The sequence below is a fragment of the Penicillium psychrosexuale genome (genome assembly GCF_028828465.1).
Source record: "Penicillium psychrosexuale strain IBT 29551 chromosome Unknown utg000004l, whole genome shotgun sequence".
NCBI classification, from domain to species: domain Eukaryota; kingdom Fungi; phylum Ascomycota; class Eurotiomycetes; order Eurotiales; family Aspergillaceae; genus Penicillium; species Penicillium psychrosexuale.
Window position 1 is genome coordinate 4,593,814 of NW_026643189.1, and position 17,611 is coordinate 4,611,424.

The 17,611-nt window shown below is 48.5% G+C and overlaps 9 protein-coding genes across 9 annotated transcripts; 4 read left to right on the forward strand and 5 right to left on the reverse strand.

Annotated features, from left to right (window-relative positions):
- Positions 1–178: 178 nt before the first annotated feature.
- Positions 179–533, reverse strand: N7518_007622 (uncharacterized protein; the record flags this gene model as incomplete). Its single annotated transcript, XM_057188549.1, has 3 exons — positions 179–224; positions 281–333; positions 396–533. The coding sequence occupies 3 exons, from the start codon at positions 531–533 to the stop codon at positions 179–181; spliced, it is 237 nt and encodes a 78-aa protein (XP_057040252.1).
- Positions 534–1,204: 671 nt separating this feature from the next.
- N7518_007623 (alpha-hydroxy acid oxidase) lies at positions 1,205–2,760 on the reverse strand (the record flags this gene model as incomplete). The annotated part of the gene is made up of 9 exons (XM_057188550.1): positions 1,205–1,280; positions 1,332–1,408; positions 1,458–1,711; positions 1,769–1,843; positions 1,906–2,058; positions 2,122–2,356; positions 2,419–2,521; positions 2,574–2,607; positions 2,667–2,760. 9 exons carry the CDS (start codon positions 2,758–2,760, stop codon positions 1,205–1,207), a joined length of 1,101 nt encoding a protein of 366 aa, XP_057040253.1.
- An 813-nt stretch (positions 2,761–3,573) lies between these two features.
- N7518_007624 (Zn(II)2Cys6 transcription factor) lies at positions 3,574–5,838 on the forward strand (the record flags this gene model as incomplete). Its single annotated transcript, XM_057188551.1, has 3 exons — positions 3,574–3,799; positions 3,853–4,754; positions 4,801–5,838. The coding sequence occupies 3 exons, from the start codon at positions 3,574–3,576 to the stop codon at positions 5,836–5,838; spliced, it is 2,166 nt and encodes a 721-aa protein (XP_057040254.1).
- A 162-nt stretch (positions 5,839–6,000) lies between these two features.
- On the reverse strand, positions 6,001–6,891 carry N7518_007625 (dihydrodipicolinate synthase family protein; the record flags this gene model as incomplete). The annotated part of the gene is made up of 1 exon (XM_057188552.1): positions 6,001–6,891. The coding sequence occupies one exon, from the start codon at positions 6,889–6,891 to the stop codon at positions 6,001–6,003; it is 891 nt and encodes a 296-aa protein (XP_057040255.1).
- A 2,330-nt stretch (positions 6,892–9,221) lies between these two features.
- On the reverse strand, positions 9,222–9,936 carry N7518_007626 (uncharacterized protein; the record flags this gene model as incomplete). The annotated part of the gene is made up of 3 exons (XM_057188553.1): positions 9,222–9,496; positions 9,576–9,763; positions 9,821–9,936. The coding sequence occupies 3 exons, from the start codon at positions 9,934–9,936 to the stop codon at positions 9,222–9,224; spliced, it is 579 nt and encodes a 192-aa protein (XP_057040256.1).
- A 674-nt stretch (positions 9,937–10,610) lies between these two features.
- On the forward strand, positions 10,611–11,222 carry N7518_007627 (uncharacterized protein; the record flags this gene model as incomplete). Its single annotated transcript, XM_057188554.1, has 1 exon — positions 10,611–11,222. The coding sequence occupies one exon, from the start codon at positions 10,611–10,613 to the stop codon at positions 11,220–11,222; it is 612 nt and encodes a 203-aa protein (XP_057040257.1).
- Positions 11,223–12,369: 1,147 nt separating this feature from the next.
- N7518_007628 (aldehyde dehydrogenase ALDH) lies at positions 12,370–13,976 on the forward strand (the record flags this gene model as incomplete). Its single annotated transcript, XM_057188555.1, has 3 exons — positions 12,370–12,494; positions 12,545–12,744; positions 12,793–13,976. 3 exons carry the CDS (start codon positions 12,370–12,372, stop codon positions 13,974–13,976), a joined length of 1,509 nt encoding a protein of 502 aa, XP_057040258.1.
- Positions 13,977–14,053: 77 nt separating this feature from the next.
- On the reverse strand, positions 14,054–14,850 carry N7518_007629 (uncharacterized protein; the record flags this gene model as incomplete). The annotated part of the gene is made up of 2 exons (XM_057188556.1): positions 14,054–14,777; positions 14,831–14,850. The coding sequence occupies 2 exons, from the start codon at positions 14,848–14,850 to the stop codon at positions 14,054–14,056; spliced, it is 744 nt and encodes a 247-aa protein (XP_057040259.1).
- A 1,546-nt stretch (positions 14,851–16,396) lies between these two features.
- N7518_007630 (dienelactone hydrolase family protein) lies at positions 16,397–17,539 on the forward strand (the record flags this gene model as incomplete). Its single annotated transcript, XM_057188557.1, has 3 exons — positions 16,397–16,504; positions 16,894–16,975; positions 17,040–17,539. 3 exons carry the CDS (start codon positions 16,397–16,399, stop codon positions 17,537–17,539), a joined length of 690 nt encoding a protein of 229 aa, XP_057040260.1.
- Positions 17,540–17,611: the final 72 nt, after the last annotated feature.

The window sequence follows — 17,611 nt, forward strand, 5'->3', positions numbered from 1 at the left end:
TAGAGCGCAAAAAAAGGGGGGGGGGAGTCCATCAAATCAAATCGCATCAAATCGCATCGCATCACATCAAAGACCGCCGAGGCCGCGCGCTTAAGGACCCAACAAGGCCGAATCCATCAACAGTGTTGTCACACGAGCGCATCGGCGGCCACATCCCGATCTCATCTTATTCCATCGTCTAGCAGCAAATCTCACAGCACTCGAAGCAAGCGAGACCGGCGCAGCTGGGTTAAGTTAGTTTGGAGTTTTGTTAGGAGGGATAGAGGAAGAGGAAACGTACAATCCGCAGCAGAGACCGCCACCACCGCGCAGCTGCATTTGTTCTTGGCTGGTCTAAGGCGATGTTAGTTTGTGTTTTTGGGATGGGTTTGTTTAGTTATGGGATATCAACATACAGGCTGTTCAGAGACGACGTTTTGGTTGGCTGAAGGGGGAGCAGGGCTGGTGGGCTGCATGGTGATGGTGTTGGGGTTCCAGCTTTCAGCGGTGGGCTCGTTGGCCGGGGCGGACTTGAAGAAGTTGAAGTTGAACATGTTTGTATTGGTGGTATGTGTGTGTATGGGTATGGGTATGGGTATGAGTATGTTGTATGGTTGTACGTTGGAGGTAGCGTGTATTCAGAGTGAAGGTATACAAAGGTAGAGATAGAAAAGAGAAAAAGAGAAAAGCGAGAAAAGGACGCTATATGTAGTTTTCCAATAATGTGGAGGATCGGCCAAAATTGAAACAACGAACTAGCGCCCGTGGAGATTAAGGACACGCTTACGCACTATCCCAGGTTACGGTGTATCCGTGGACACGTTACTAAGTATAGGAACGAATAACGGTGTTGCCTGTGCGGTGAGGCTTAGGAGTTAGGACAAAACCCGGGAGTACACTCGGTGTCTAGACTCTACAACATACGTACTCCATGTTTCCCCTTCTTTTATTCCACTAACTGTGGCTATGTAGGCTACGAGGCACACGTATGGATTGCACAGCCTCGTTCTCCAGGAAAAGGCTGGCAAAGTCGCCTTCAGCCCTGTCGGGTTGCCAAGGGCTTGGCACACGGCTTGTATGGAACAAGTACTCGTATTGTGACAGCTGACATACCAAGCCCTGAGGATGCAGGAGATGACCTCATTGCGCATATCGAAGGGAGATGTAGAATAAAAGCCTCAAAATATAGAAAAATACCTAGTATCACAGTTGTATCACAGTTGTATCACAGTTTCGAGAAGATTCCGTCTGGCTGCAAAACAGAAAGATAGCATTTTTGGATTTCGCTGATCGTTCGGCACCTGCTTCCGATTAATTTTTATTAATTTGATACCAGACCAATAATCACTTACCCGGCTAATGCCATGGTGATCCTTAGTTCTTGGCGGAGAATCCGAATCGCCAATTCGACACCTTCTTGTCCGTTATACTGTATGGGTCAGCAGACAGAACAATAAACAAACACAGAACACACATACAGCCAGCCCCCAGATCGGGATCCTTCCTATAAAACAGAAGCTAGCCCCTAATGCTAGCGCCTTGAAGATATCCGAGCCGCGTCGGATGCCCCCATCCACCGCAATCGGTATTCGGTCCTTGGCTACCGGGGCACAGGCCCGCAGTGCATCCACCGTCGACGGCATGCCGTCTAGTTGCCGGCCACCGTGGTTCGAAATGACAACGCCGTCGATGCCATATTTGATGGCCAGTTCTATATCTTCGGGAGATGTTACTGCCAATCATTAGTGAACTGTGAGCCCCTTTACTTGATCACTCCACACAAACATACCACCCTTAAGCCAGATCTTCAGAGATGTATGCTGTCTCAACCAAGGAATCGCGTTATCCCAGTCCAAACCGGGGTCTGCATAACATCAGCATCCCCTATCCCTCACACTAACTCCACATCAGCTTCGCAATACATACCATACTCGGTACGATCCGAGTGATCCCCTCCGTGGCTAAGCACATTCGGCCACGACATATCGTCCGGGATAGTATACTCATTCCGGTATTCATTGATGCGCTTGCCTAACACGGGTACATCAACCGACAGGAATAGCGCCTTGTACCCCGCCTCTGAAAAGGATATTAGTACAGTCTATGTAGCCAACCATGAAAAAAAGCATCCAAGATACATACTCTCCGCCCGCTCTAGCAACTGCACCGTAATCGCCCGATCCCGCAGTACACACATCTGCATCACATACGGATTGCCGGTGCCCTGAGCGGCGACATCCTCGAGTGGATAATTCGAGTACGAGGACAGGCCCATGCAGAGACCGTATTTTGCGGCTGCGCGCGAGGTCGCGAGCTCGCCGTCTGGGTGCGCAAGTTTCATTGATGCGGCGGGGCTGAAGCCGAATGGGAGTGAGACCTGTTTGATTGTCGGAGTTGGCACTGGTGTTTTCGTTTCTGTTGAAATGGAATATAACATACCTTGCTGCCGAGGATTTCGGTGGTTGTGTCGATTTTATCGACGTTGATTAAGATCCGGGGGCGGATCTTGTAGCGGTCGTAGGCTGCTTCGTTCTCGTTCAGACTAGACATACGTCAGGGAGATGGATTGGATTCTGCGCTTCGAGGTTCCATACGTGATTAGATCCATGGCTCCTCCGTTGTAGTAGTCTATCGACATCAGCACTGGCACAATGAATCAACGTCGGAAACTATTCATTGGTACTCACCTCTGACCATCGGAGACAGCCGACTACTCCCCATTTGCTTCAGGTCGGCAATGCAGCATACATCTTTGTGAAGGGTCTCCCCGCGGTGAGCCATTGTACCGTATGTATTAGGATGTGGTTATAGAATTTGGATAAGAAGAATGGATAGAGCAAGGCGACGACGGCACAGTTCAAATATGAAGGATTCCCAATGGTCTCTCCCCTTCCGAGGTCATCCCTTTTCCGGATTGAGATGTGCATAAGGAGTCTCTATTTGCTATATGTTGCAGAGTTGGTTTCCTATCACGGACGATCATCGGAGTCGCTTGCCGAATTGACATTCCTCAGACAGTGTCACGGGTTACTGTTTAGTCGCACAGCGCTTTTATCAAATGCTAACGACTTATACAACCGACATCAGCGCCATTCATACAAGAGCGTCGGGAAGATTGCGCATGCGCTAGCCAAACGTGCTGAGTCCAAGTCTGGTAAGGAAAGGCTCTACAAAAAGAGAGTCAGAGTTGCTTATACGGCTCAGGATACTGTGTTCTAGGTATCTAGAGCGAGCGTTGTGTGTATTTTGGACGGCCACTTCTGATCTGAACGTGTATACCAAGTCCACGACATCATCCACTGCAGGTGCGAAACAAACGGGTTGACAGCTGTATTCCCAAGTTGACCGGCCCAATCTGATTTGGCTGTCCCACTGATGCTTTATGGCAAACAACGAGATGATCTGATTGGAATTGTTGTCAAAAGAAAGACAAGAGCAGGTGACTCCGAGGAGATAGCCCGATAAGAGATCCCATTTAGGAAGGCGCTTCCGATTTTGGCGGGGTTGGCCGTAACTTCGACTTCCCAACCTCTAATATGGAAATGAATCCGCAATAAGCTCTTTTAATTGAATATATTTATCAAGTCTTCAAAAATGGTGACATCTAAACGACCAAGACCTCGCCGATCTCATGCGCTAGGAGGATGCAGCACCTGCAGACGCCGGCATGTCAAATGCGACCAGAAACGGCCCGTTTGTCGTACCTGCCGGGCCTTGGGTGTGAAATGCGAGGGATATTCCGATCAGGTACTGTGGATGCGCACTGATAGCGGCGAGGAGGCTGAGAGTACTCGTGGGACTCGCCGGTATCTTTATTCAGGTACATGGCCTTGACGGTATGGAACAAATTGGACTGATATTAACATGTTTTAGAGCAATCTAGAGTTTCTATGAGCACTGCGCTTGGGTCCGATCTTATATCAGGCTCTATTGACGCATCATTGGCAGAAGTGGACTCGAGACTGCGAGACCCTGAACGGTCGCTCGACGGTGACATTGTCATTGGACCCTTTGCGGTTCTTGATTTCTCTTCGGCACCACAAAAGCCGCAGGAATCGGTGCATGAAATTGAGCCCGTGAAGTCTGATATAAATTTTGCAGTTGAGGCCGAAACTATGGCTCCTGAGGAACTGCAAGAGCCTAGTCCACTTGATTCTCTGTCTCAGATTGATGACTTCCTCCATTGGTCTGATCTATTGAGCTTTGAACTAGGCCAGACGGAGTTTGCAGCAAACGGTGCTTTGAGTACGCCGAATGATTTATCATTTGATATGAGCCACGAGATGGGACTGCCCGCTGACTTAAATCACACCGATGAGCTGCAGACTTTCACAACACAATACGCACCAGCTGAGCTTATTTCTACTGATATAGATGCGCTGAAAGATGCTCCGTGCTTGCTTAAACATTTCCAGGATATTGTGATTCCACACATAATGGCCATTCCCTGTCGGCAAAAGTCGCCTTGGAAGACTTTGAACGTGCCGGCAGCGGTGGTTACATACAGTGACTCGACCTTTCTTGGGACTGAAAGGATCAGTCATGCCAAACTTGCAAATTTGTATGGCTTGCTCGCCTGCTCTGCTATTCACCTTGTTTTAAACCCCGCGGCAATATCGACAAAGCCGCCTGGGTATTGGTGGAAGGTTGCCACCCAGGCGTATCTGCAAGCCAAGGACCATATGCAAACCTCTCTGCATTCAGAAACCCAGGGTTTGAAGAAAGCAAAATATAAAGACCAGCTGATGGCTGCATTCATTCTCATACAGTACACCGTGGGTTTTCAATTTGACATCAATTGAATGACTCTGACTTTCACAGATCATGTCCGGCCAACAACAACACGCCCGGTGTTTTATGATTGATGCAGAGCGGCTACTACGTCTTCGAGGACTTTCAAAGACCCGAATTTCCAAAAAGGCACGGCTTTTGCATCATGTCTACACCTGGCTAAGAATAGTCGGCGAGAGCACATTTGTTCTACATGACTACAACCTCTCTTCCTCCTCATTTGAAGCACTTGGTTCTCGATTTCAATCACGATCCTCACCGAGCTCAGAAATGGGGAACACTGAGCCAAATCCTCGGCTGGACGATTTCCTCCGCCTCGAGACACAAAACTCAGATAGTGATCTGAATATCGATGAACCCAAGGACCAAGCTTCGGGACTTTATGACATTCATCTCCAGGACTCACGGAGTTACCCTGAAACATTATACAAGCAAATTTATGGCATCACAGAAACATGGCTTAGCCTTATCTCGCAAACAACAAGGCTAGCCAACGTTTTGGAGATATTCCGTATTGCCCGTGAGGCGGGTCAAACCATGAACCTCGAAGCATGGGAAACACTGCAGCGACGTAGCACGCGCCTGGAAAACATGATCTGCTCTTTCAGCCTAGGCCGAACAAGAGCCGGAGTCCTGGAGCTCCACGCCGATTCAAAATCGCACGGTCACATGGTGGAGGCATTGAATGCAGCTCTCGTAATTTTCTTTTACAGACGAATTCGACAGACCCACCCTGCGGCTCTGCAGGGTCATGTTGATAGTGTTATCACAGCGCTTCAGGCGTGCAGTGCGACATTGACGCAAGATGATCCCACCGGGCCCGGAACGGCGTGGCCGTTGTTCATTGCAGGATGTGAGGCAATGTCAACCGCAAGGCGGGAGGCGATTATGATTATGTTAGATAGGGCGAGCTCAATATGTGGATTTGCCGCTTTTGGAACGGCCAGAAATATTATCACTGAAGTGTGGCGCAAGCAGGATGAGCATCTGACCGCGAACCGGGGTGAATCGATGCCATCGTGGGTTGATACTGTGAAGCAAGGACAGGTATGGCCATTGTTTTGCTGATCCAGGCGGCTATTTTCATCTTTTTTATATTCTGCGATCTCTATTATGCACTTTTACGACGCAACGAAGAAGATTCCAATGTTGTATATTCAATAAATTGAGTGGATAGTAAGTGTGACATTCTCATTCCGACATTCAAACATCATAATCCAGAACAGAATACTAAACAGTCTTAACTCCAGCATTCTGCAACAACTGCTTAAGTTCCGCCGTCAACTCCGGATTGAGAAGAGCAAAAGGCTTGCGTAAGCCACCAGTGGGCTGCCCAATCAACTCAACACCAGTCTTGACAGCAGCCGCATAGTTATGCGACTCCAAAAACTTGCAAATAGGCCAAGCCTTCGCCCAAATCTCCCGCCCGCGCTTCAAATCCCCCTTCACGGAAACCGCCTCATAAAGCTCAACCGCCAACTCTGGAATAATATTCGCCGCACCCCAGATACCACCGGGCGCGCCAGCCGCAAGACCATAGAAAGTCAAAGTATCCCACCCATTAAACGAGACAATCTGATCCGACAGACCGAAGATCAGCTCCGTCAGCGCGGGCGCATTACCAGAGGTATCCTTGAGGTACTTGACGCCGACCTTGGACAGACCAGCGATCTCCGCAGGGGAGAGCGTGATCCCAGACGCAGAAGGGATATTATAGTAGACGATAGGCAGGCCCGAGGCCGTGTGGATCTCGGACAGCAGCTCATGCAGCTGTTCCAGGTTGACGGGGTCGTAGAACGGGGGCACGACCATCGTCGCGGCGGCGCCGGCTTGCGCGGCGTGCACGGAGAGCTCGACTGCCTCGGCCGAGGAGAGGCTGCCTGTGCCGGCGATGACGGGCACCCGGCCTGCGGCGAACTTCACACAGAGCTCGGTTAGTTGCTTGCGCTCGGCGACTGTCAGTGTGGTGAATTCGCCGGTGCTGCCGCCTGGAACGAGACCGTGCACACCGGCTGTGATCAAGTGCTCGATGTGTGCTTGTAGGCGGCTTGGATCGATTGCGGTCTTGTCGTCTGTGAAGGGGGTGATTAGGGCCACCATTATTCCGCCGAGGGAGGCCATTTTGGAGGTTTGTAGAGGTATAGAGGAAGAGATGATTTGGTTCGGAAAGATAATGAGGATGGTTGAATTGGAAGTGGTCATAATCTAGATATACTTGGATTTTGCTGGAATCTCTTACCGTTTCCATATTCATGATTCTACTCATTCCGAGCTGTAGAGGAGTGACTTGCCTTGTTGGGCCAAGTTTTCCTATTTAGGATGCATTACTATCATCGGGATGAAGGCTTCTTTCTATTCTAGCTCTAATTCCCTGCTATTCATCGGAATCTTATATAAGACTAATCCGTCTACTAATACAATACCAGAGGTAAGGAACGTACGGAAGTGCGTCATTTCTGGTCGACATCTTCTTCCCTCGTACTCTGTATCCAGTGGGCTACTACAACTTATGGCAGACAGAATATTCCAGCACTACTCCCCCTCCCCCTCTGGAACTGCTCGCCATGATTACGTCTTGCTAGATTCAGAACACTCAAGGCTCCGATTCTTACCAGGCGGACGCTATGCGTCTTCGCAAAAAGATATGTAATCCGCATTATCTCATTGTACGACGAGAATGAAAGCTGCGAGGCCTTCAAGTCCATCATGCACACCCACGGGTGAAAGAGCACGTGCGCAATCTCTACCTCAACACTCGGACTATTTGAGCAACATATTACTGCCAGAATGAAGCGATGTTTGGCATTTTCTTCTGTAATAGCTGGCTGATCTGTGACACCATCAACTTTATCTACGTAACTAGTCAAAAGAATCTATTCCCCTAGCAGATCATTCTCTAGCAAAGTAGCGACATTCAAGCAAAGTAGCGACATTCAAGCAAAGTAGCGGCATTCAAGCAAAGTACGGCCATCCTCATGACTCTTTCTCATCGGTGGAACCGGTGAAAATTCGATGCCACCGGAGCTTTTGTTTTGAAGGCCTTTGGCGCTTTAATGGGCAAAAAGACCACCTTGTCAGCTTCATAAAGTACCCCAAGTCCTGGAGTTCAACCCTAGCTTTGAAATCTCTTCTAATCTCTTCTTTATCTTCTTCTGGAAACTCGAAGCCACGAAAGCCGATACAGCAATGGCACTCTGTAGTGCAATGACCTCTGCCTTTCTTCCTTTGAAATATATACCTCTGTGCGCAGCATCCACATTCCCGGCTGCAACAGCCGCCCCGATCCGAACAATCTTGAACTAGTTCTTCTCGCATAAACCAGTTAGGATCACGCCTTAAGTTATCATAAAGTTCTTTAAAGTACGGTGGAAGCCCAGAGGTCGCTCGGTAAAGGGCATACTCCTTTCTTGAATATTGCAGTTGGATCTCTTTAAGCTGTTGATTCGTATTTTCAAGCTCGGCCCTGGTAGACTCGACAGGGGTGGTCTTGTCAGGCTGGAGCCGATCAGACTCGATAGCTACGGTCTTTTGTAAGGCCATAGCTCTATGATGTAGCGATTCCTCACGCTGCGATAGTTCGCGCAGAGCGTGCTCGGCAAGAAGCATATCGGCGAATATTTGCCGGTAGATATCTACTGCTCCGCGTTTGAGAAAATAGAAGAAAAGCTCCATGATCGTGGGTGGAAAGCTTAGCACGAGAAAAAGATAAGAAAGCCTTGGAAAGTACTTTGGGAGAAAACTTGTAAAATATGAGCATCAGGACCAGGAGAAGATTGAAGAAAGCATAGAAAAACGATCCTCATTAATAGGTATCCCTGAGTCATAGTGTGATCACCCTCCTAAAATGGATTAGTTGCGTAGAAGGTTTTCTGAAGGTTCCAACCTTGGAAGCCCTGGAGGTTGATTACATACTTGTGAGTGCCCGTTAAATCCTACGTGTTGATTGGCTGTCAGATATGTGAGTCGGCTGACCGCTTACGGGTAGCGTTTTTCTGCCGCCCCACCCTTTTTCCTCATCACAAGTATCGTGAGCATGCAGATCTACAATGGAGAGAGGATAAAGATATGATCAGGATCGTTTTGGTCCAACAACATAGAGGGATCCAATAAATAATATTTCAATAATGATAACAGAACAGAACAAACAGCACAACCGCCAACACCAACGCCAGGGTATAAATAAAGAAAAACAAACTCCAAAACACCGAGGACAAACAAACAATCCAAAATCCAGAACAAACAAGGACGGGCCAAAAGGGGCCAAAAAGGTCCAACGAGGTCCAACGAGGTCCAACAAGGGCCAACAAGGGCCCAAACAAGCCAACATGGCAAGCGACATGTATATACAATAAGTAACAGCAGGGGGTTACGGCCTGCGTGAGGAAAGGATGAGCGAATCCACCATCCCGGCCGGTTCCGGGGTAGGTGGTAGAGACAAGACGATCAAAGATTTATTTTCTGCCCTGGAGGGCACCGACAACTTCGGCCAATGTGCTAGCCTTCTTGGACTTGGGCGGGAGACGGTACCCGCGCGGGACACGCACCCATCGGATCACAATGCCATCGCAGTCGATGTCTTCAAGCTCGGCTTCCGCTTCCGCCGTAGAAGCACCAGACTCCTCCACAATGACGTGGAAAACGGGGTGGTCGGTCTCTCTGTTGCTGCTGCTGCTGCTGCCGAGGCGCCGGAGCATGGCATTGGTGGAGAGGGAAAGCTCAACAAAGCCTAGGGACGGACACTCTTGGTTAGTATACATCCTTCCCAACACCTATGCTTCCAAAAAGTACTTCTGGGGTGTGCTAACCGAAAAACAGCTCCAGCAACCATTCCGTCCACCGGATTTTCCTCTCATCCTTCTCCTTGGTCTTCTTCTTTTTCTCCTCCATTTTTCTTGCGGCCTTCTCGGCCTTTTTGATTTCGGCAACTTGCCGGACGAAGTGATCTGTTAGCGCCCGTTGGGGGTCTCTAAGTCTGGCCTCAAGGGCCAAAAGGCTGGACATATATTTCATTAGCATGACGGACAATACGATCAAAACAGGCTGCACGTACCGAATGGCCCAGAAGACCAGGGCCACGACGACAACTAGGCCAATGAGGCCATAAGCGCCAGGGAGCACGGAATTCAGCCAGGCAGGAGTTTCGTTCTGTGTGCTATTGCTTGCCATTTTGGAATTCATGACTTATAGACTTACAGACTTACATTACGCGCGCGCGGGGGAGGGGGCTCTACTTATATACCTACAGGCAGGCACGTAGATCACGTAACTTTGATTAAGTTTGAAGTGATTCCAAGCTGAAATGATTGATCCTTCCAGTTATAGGCGATTTTTTAAAAATCTTGAGGCTTCCGCATTGCAAGTAGATGTTGAATTTTCAAAATTTCAGTTCTAATCGAGAGAAAACTCATTACAGGTTGAAGGATCAGTGAGAGTCGATTGAAGCTGTTCTGATCAAACAGTCAAGCTATACTAAATGAACCATGGTAGCCTAGGAATTAAGCGAATTGTAGAATCCTGACCAATCAGAATTTGAATATTGTCGTGTTTGATCCTCACTGTTCAACTATAACTGGTGAGGAGATATTTGACAGGCGACCTTATTTCAACCTCATCTCTATAGTAGTGAGGTCTATCTAGCTTTAATCTAGAAAATGCACAGAAGATCAAGGAGTTTTCTTTCGTATATGTTTGATTACTCTTTTTTTTATTTTAGAGTTGTCGTTCCTTCCTTTTCGGTGCCAGCTTGGATGAATAGTATCTGTGGATACATACACAATGAAGAAGGTCGAGACAGGCTGACTGTCTATCTGGTGCACTGGACCCTCTATTGATATTCCGGAATGTATCCATCCGTGACTTTCTTGAAGACGTGTACACGAACGCTCCTATGTTCAAAACGGGCGTTCTCATGCTGCTCCAGTACCTCACCCATTTTGCCGCGGTTTCAGAACGGCCAACAGGTCCAGGCCCTGGAACTTGGAATTGGACCTAGTGACACAACCAAGGGCAATGTTAGTGCCCTTGTTCCATTGGAGAGTCTCACAGATACGTTCACTGGCATCACATTGTCGCTAATGGCAACGACCCGCCCAAACTTCAGTCGTCAATTTCTGCGCTCCGCTGTCTCGGACACTAAGAAAGATCTGAAATGCTGCCAGCTTATGATACAGTGCTATCCGCGAACGAACTGCATCCACGCCACCCGCGATCTGGTCCGACCCACGACGCACATTCGGAAGATGTTGCAACCGGATGTAGTTATTTGCCCGGTAGAGCTCACACGGTGGTCTTCAAGCGAATTGATGGTCTGGGGCGGAATTGTACACCACGACATATTGAGCCACTATATGTCATCCTTGCCTTCTACTGCCCTCTTGACCACGAAGACGGGTTTTAGCTACACCCTAACAAGTCGGGTAGATCAAAAAGCACCAGCACAACGTACGAACTGATCAAACTACCTTGCCTGCCATGATACACAGACCGATCGCGAGCTGCAGTGTCTCCCAACTAAATGAGCCATTGAGGGCTAGTTGTCCGCGACTGAGGAGACTGAACCGTGCAGTCAATTAGCACTATACATGAACTGGAACAGCTGTTGGCTCCGCGCCCTCCTAAATGGCCTGGGACTGACACGGCGCGAGGAACCAGAGCCCCCCAATGAGGAAGCGATTAGGGCTGTTAGTCCATTGTTGCAAATCCGTGGCGGTGCGCACTCAACACCAACATTTCCCATACACCCTCAAGATGGCAAGCCGATCCCGTGACAGCAAGAGCAGCGTACGTACGAAGCACTCCAGAGACGAGAGATCAACAGCCGGCTATGTGTCGTAGAGGATGCGACACACCTATTTATCATCTATCGCGGGTATCAGGAGCATGAAGACGTTCAGAATATCTGTAACAGGGATACGAGTCTCTTCGCGCAGATGTGTAGTAGCCACTTAGAATAGATGAATCAACTTGACATATTCTCAGTCCTCGCACAGTGTTTTAAGCATAAACTGCGAAGGGGCAGAGCGGCCACAGCCCAAATACTCTAGCTTGCAGGGTTGGTGTCTGATATCTGCCTTATTATGCCTGGATTTAGACTGGCAGAAAATTACCCAAAGTACCTGGATTACTACTACGGCAGTGTATCCATGGATAGCCGCCAGTGCGCCATATCATATTTTGGCAGCAGAACAATATATTTGTCACTTTTCGGTTATATTGAGCTTGTTAGTTTGTTTTCTTTTGATTGTATTAACCTCATATCTGAAGCGTACCGAATTAGTCTCGCGACATACATATTCAGCCAAACAGAGCCGAGAGAAAAATACAAGCTCCGAGTGGCGCATTAGGGCTAAACATGACTCCCTGATCTGACATGAGAGATGGCTATGGAATAATTAGATAATTGAAAATACTACGATTAAGAGAAATTGACGATAGTTAACTATTCTATCATTCGATCTCGGATCCACTAACCTCAAACATCCGCGGAGAGTATATCGGAAGGACTTGCCTGAATGGGCTTAACCTTATTGGAGAAATGTACTATATCATACCCCACGCGCCTCGAGAGTTGGAATCTCTGAAAACTGTTTAACTCACAAAATGAGCCTCTTCATTGATATATATACGCCTAACGGGCACAAATACAGACAGCCCACTGGTCTATTCATTAACAATGAAATTGTATCCGCTACAGGAGGCCAGACCATCACCTCTCTTGACCCCGCGTATGTCATTATCGAAATCGCTGTTGTACATATCACTAACTATTTTCAAGTACCGATAAACCCATTGCCACCGTTCAAGCAGCAAGCGCCCAAGATGTCGACCGCGCCGTGAAGGCTGCCAGAGCGGCGCTGGTCCACCCCTCATGGAAATTACTTCCCGCGACAGAGCGAGGACAGTTAATGGCCCGACTCGCTGATCTGATGGAAGAGAGCAGAGAGTTATTCGCGTCTATTGAAGCTTGGGATAATGGTATGTCTGTAAATCACTCAGAAAAGTCAATTTGCTCATTCAATTCAGGAAAACCCTACCATGTCGCCCTCAATGATGATCTCACCGAGGCAATCTCGACAATTCGCTATTACAGCGGCTGGGCTGATAAGACCTTTGGTCAAACCATCACCACGACATCTCGAAAGCTCGCCTACACAATCCGCCAGCCCATTGGAGTAGTTGGCCAGATCATTCCATGGAACTACCCCCTTTCAATGGCCACCTGGAAGCTTGGCCCTGCACTAGCATGTGGAAACACAATTGTTCTGAAGCCGGCCGAGCAGACCCCTCTTAGCGCTCTCATTCTCGGTACTTTGATCAAAAAGGCCGGATTTCCCCCGGGTGTGGTAAACATCGTCAACGGCTACGGGCGCGAGGCCGGCGCCGCGCTCGTTTCCCACCCATTGGTCGACAAGGTCGCTTTCACAGGATCAACAATAACCGCCCGGGAGATTATGAAGATGGCCGCCGGCACTCTCAAGAACATCACGCTCGAAACAGGCGGCAAGTCCCCGTTGCTGGTTTTCCCGGATGCGGATATGGAGCAAGCGGTCAAGTGGTCGCACGGCGGTATCATGTCCAACAAAGGCGAGATCTGTACCGCCACCTCGCGGATCTTCGTCCACCGCGATATCATCGAAGCCTTCACTGCTAGTTACAAGGCGACGGTGGAGAGTATGAAGATCGGTGACCAGTGGGACGAGACAGTCTCCCACGGGCCGCAGGTGACACGTGCGCAATATGAGCGCATCCTCTCCTACTTTGAAATCGCCAAGAGCGAAGGAGCTACTGTTCTCACTGGCGGTGCTGCCTACACGCCGACTGACGAGAAGATCAAGAATGGGTACTTTGTTCAACCTACCGTTATTGTCAATGCAACGGATTCTATGCGCATCGCTCGCGAAGAAGTCTTTGGTCCTGTCGTCGTGATTTTCCCCTTTGATACTGAGGAAGAAGCTATTCGTCGGGCCAACGATAGCACTTACGGCCTAGGTGCGTCTGTCTTCACGCGGGATTTGGAGCGTGCTCACCGTGTGGCCGCCGAGATTGAGTCCGGTATGGTCTGGATTAACAGTAGCCAAGACTGTGATCCGCGCATTCCTTTCGGTGGTGTGAAGCAGAGTGGCATTGGACGCGAGTTGGGAGAGGCGGGTCTGGAGGCATATAGCCAGACTAAGGCGGTTCATGTGAACATGGGCACTAAGCTATAAAAGAGATTATAAAGTATATTGCATAGTTAAATATAAATTCTACCAAGCTGGATAGATATGTATTTGTTTTGTGGTGCCTATAGGAGATCCACAATCTTCTGGGATGCTTGATTTGTATTCACACCCCAAGTACCTGCCTTGGTCTGCAGATATAGCACCCCATCCTCGATCTTAGCTTCATTGTAGTTGCTGGACCCTTCAAGCTTGTCCACCACACGCAGTGCGACCTTACTCTTGTCGACGGACTCGAGGAATCCTTCTTTGAGCAAATCATCTTTGCCAAAGTCGTTCCGATCAAGATATGTAGCTAACGACTCGAAGTATTCTAGAGCCGTAGAGCCAAAGTTTGTTTCCCAGCTTTCCGGCAGCTTTGTGCCTGGGACTTGACTCTCCGTTTTCACTTTGACGAAGTTGTCTTCAAAGTTCGGGAGAAGCTCAAATGGTTGACCAAAAAGTTGCTCCAGCCGATTCTTCACATTGGTGATGACTGGATCATATTTCTTGCCAATGTTGTCACGAGCAATGTAGCTGATGTCATCCTGGCCGCCAGCTTTGGCAGCAGCTTCATTGAGTGCTAGCTTCATATTGTCGCTCTTTAGGGCAGAATTTATGTTGACACCAAGCCCCTTCGGGGTGACGACAATTCGTAACTTGCCATCGTTGAAATTAACGCCGTTGTATTTAAGGTCAAGCGTGCTGTCGACTTCCAATGACAGGACATGGTTGGGGGCCAACTTGTTGATCTCGGTCTTTGCGAACTCGTCAACGTTGTTCAGGTGAGACGCGGCACTGTTGAAGTATCTATGTAGAAGATCAGCACTATCCACTGGTGCCGATACGAGGTGTGAGCTTACTCCACAATCATCGCACCCATGTCATCCTTGGCGTAAGACGAGTCCGCGTAAGGATACAATGCGAGAGGGTTCACTTCAATTGTCCATGGTACGCCGAGTGATTTCGATATGTTGGCTTCAATGGTCTCTTTCGCAGACTCATACTTGTCGCGAACTGTGATGCCAAGGTATAGTCAGCTTTTTTGTACCTCAGTGGCAGCGGTGGGAGTGATGGTGAAATACGGACTATTCTTCCTGAGAGCAAGAGAGGAGCTTTTCGGCAGGAGGGAGAGACATTGCGACTGATGCTAGGAGAAGATGCTAGGAGAAGATGCAAAGATGATTGAAGGGCTTAAAAAGGTGGTAGTCTTCATTCAGGAGACCCTGGCTTCTTTATAGTATTGCGGGTTTACATTAAATGCGGAAGGTTCCGCAGGCTGCACTTCACAGAGATCGCTACCAGAAGAACCCTAATTTATTAGGATTTCTTAGTGCGGCTTTTCTATAGTAAATTACTTAGTTGGCCCCTCAGTTAATAACTTGAAACAGCTAGTGTTTACCTTTCTTAAGAAGCATCTCCGCTAAAATCGCTTCTTTTTTCCAAAGACAGACATGCAGAGAGCCGAATCAGCCTCGTATACCTAGGTTCCCAAATTCAAATGCATTTATCTCAACCAAACGCTATTAGATTAAATAAAACTAAATATGAGATCGATCTGGACATGTCTCTCATTCTCGTCCTGGCAATCTGTATGTTGTATATTCCGGGAGTGTTTTGCACGTGGTTGTAAACCCGGTTTCATTTGCTTCTACCCGCCCAGTGATCAATTCAGAAGCTTCTTGAACTGAGAGGCCTTCCTCGGCGATTATCTGCCTTCTAGATCGAGTGCGTTTTTGCTTCTTCGTCTCATTTCCACTGCGTAAGTCCCTGTTTTCTTATGAGTCAGTAGATGTCTCTGATCAAACTCCAATTAAGTAATCCGGGTGGGCAACGCACGGCCCGGGGCCCCAGGGGTTCTCAAGGGCCTGACTAATACATCACGTGACTATCTCCGGGCGGACTGAAATCTACTCTGAGTCAGCTGACTCTAAGCGCCCTCATTAAAGCGGCTGAAATAGGAAGCCCCCACCTGATAGAGCAAAGTACATACCCGGTTCTCGCCAAGCAACCCAATCCCCATTCGCTAGATACGGCTACTCGTGTTCTTTAAGCTATTTAGCTCGCACGCTAGCAATTGAGAGACCTATTAGTACCAATCTTGTCGAGTAGCCAAAAAGAGAGAGCGTTCTGACGGTTCTAGACTCCGTGCGGGGAGAGTTGTCTACTGTTCTCCCCCTGTACTCTAATTACTACGTGGCCTCGGAAATTGGAACCAGTCACTTCACTCCGCAATGACTATCCGGAGGCCTAAGGCCCCCGAGATCACTAGTATTGATGTTGGGTGAACTGTCATCTCGTATTGATGATCTATATCAACCCCGACCTAATCCGGTTTAGTGCGATCGGGGCAGGGCGGGGTAATCTCTAAGTACTTGGAGTCTCGCACTTCACATCCTGCAATTATCATAGTTAACTCTCATCGCAGCATGTCGTGCCCCAATTGTTTTAGTGGGAATATCCATCAAGGCACTCCCCGTGGTGAAGTCACCTCTCTCCATGGCTTACAAGCCTACACGACCAAACCTCTGAATGAGGTACCTCACCGGGGTATTATCATCATAGTGCCTGACGCCTTCGGGTGGGAGTTTGTGAACAACCTGTCGACCAGAAATGACGCACTTCCGTACATTCCTTACATCTGGTGGTGTATTAGTAGTCAGCAGCCACGTGTAGCGATTATGTAAACACACACCAAGATAGATCTCGGAGGAGAACCCTCCTTTTCACAATTACACTCATTTTACCCTTTGGTCCAGTATCCTACTGCTCGTACCATACAAAACAGCCTCTCTTTTGTTCAACACAACCGAATCCTGGCCGATAACTACGCGGAAAAGGGGAAGTACCTCGTTTATCTACCTGATTTCATGAACGGTATGTCCTAGTGTCATCCCCAAGGATAACTCGTTAAGTATAATATCAGGACATGCGGCCCCGGTCAGTATGCTGTCTGCAACAAAAGAGTTGTTCAATACCAGCGGACTCACAACTTGGCTTATCAAGCCGTAAGTCGATAAAACATCGCCCGGATCGGGCTTGCCACTAATCCAAGCTATAGATACTATCTAGCCTCAATGCTGACAGGAATGGTGCCCTTTATGTACTACAATACGTTCGGCGTGACATGGCCTATCATCAGGGACTTCTTCAAGTCCGTACGCGAGAACGAAGGTGCTGAGGTTCCTATCTACGGAGCTGGTTTCTGCTGGGGTGGAAAGTATATCGTCAATCTAGCTGCCGGAGCAGACACGGCTTCAAATGGAAAACCACTGCTTAATGCTGGATTTACGGGCCACCCGAGCTTTCTCGAGATTCCTAGCGAGATCGAGAAAATCAGAATCCCTGTAAGCTTTGCGCTTGCAGAAAAAGATATGGTCGTGAAACCTCCGCACATTGAGCAGATCAAACAAGTCTTCCTCAGCGAGTCCGGTACTGGAAAGGGAGAAGTGGTGGTTTATGAGGGCGCTGGCCATGGCTTCTGTGTCAGGGCTGATTTCCTTCAGGAAGATGCCAGTAGACAGGCCGATGAAGCGGAGAATCAAGCACTGGCCTGGTTTGAAAGATATTAACATAAGACATATTGAAGTTTTATCTTTAGGTCAATCATTGAAGCATACGGAGTACACTGAATGAAAGGAATC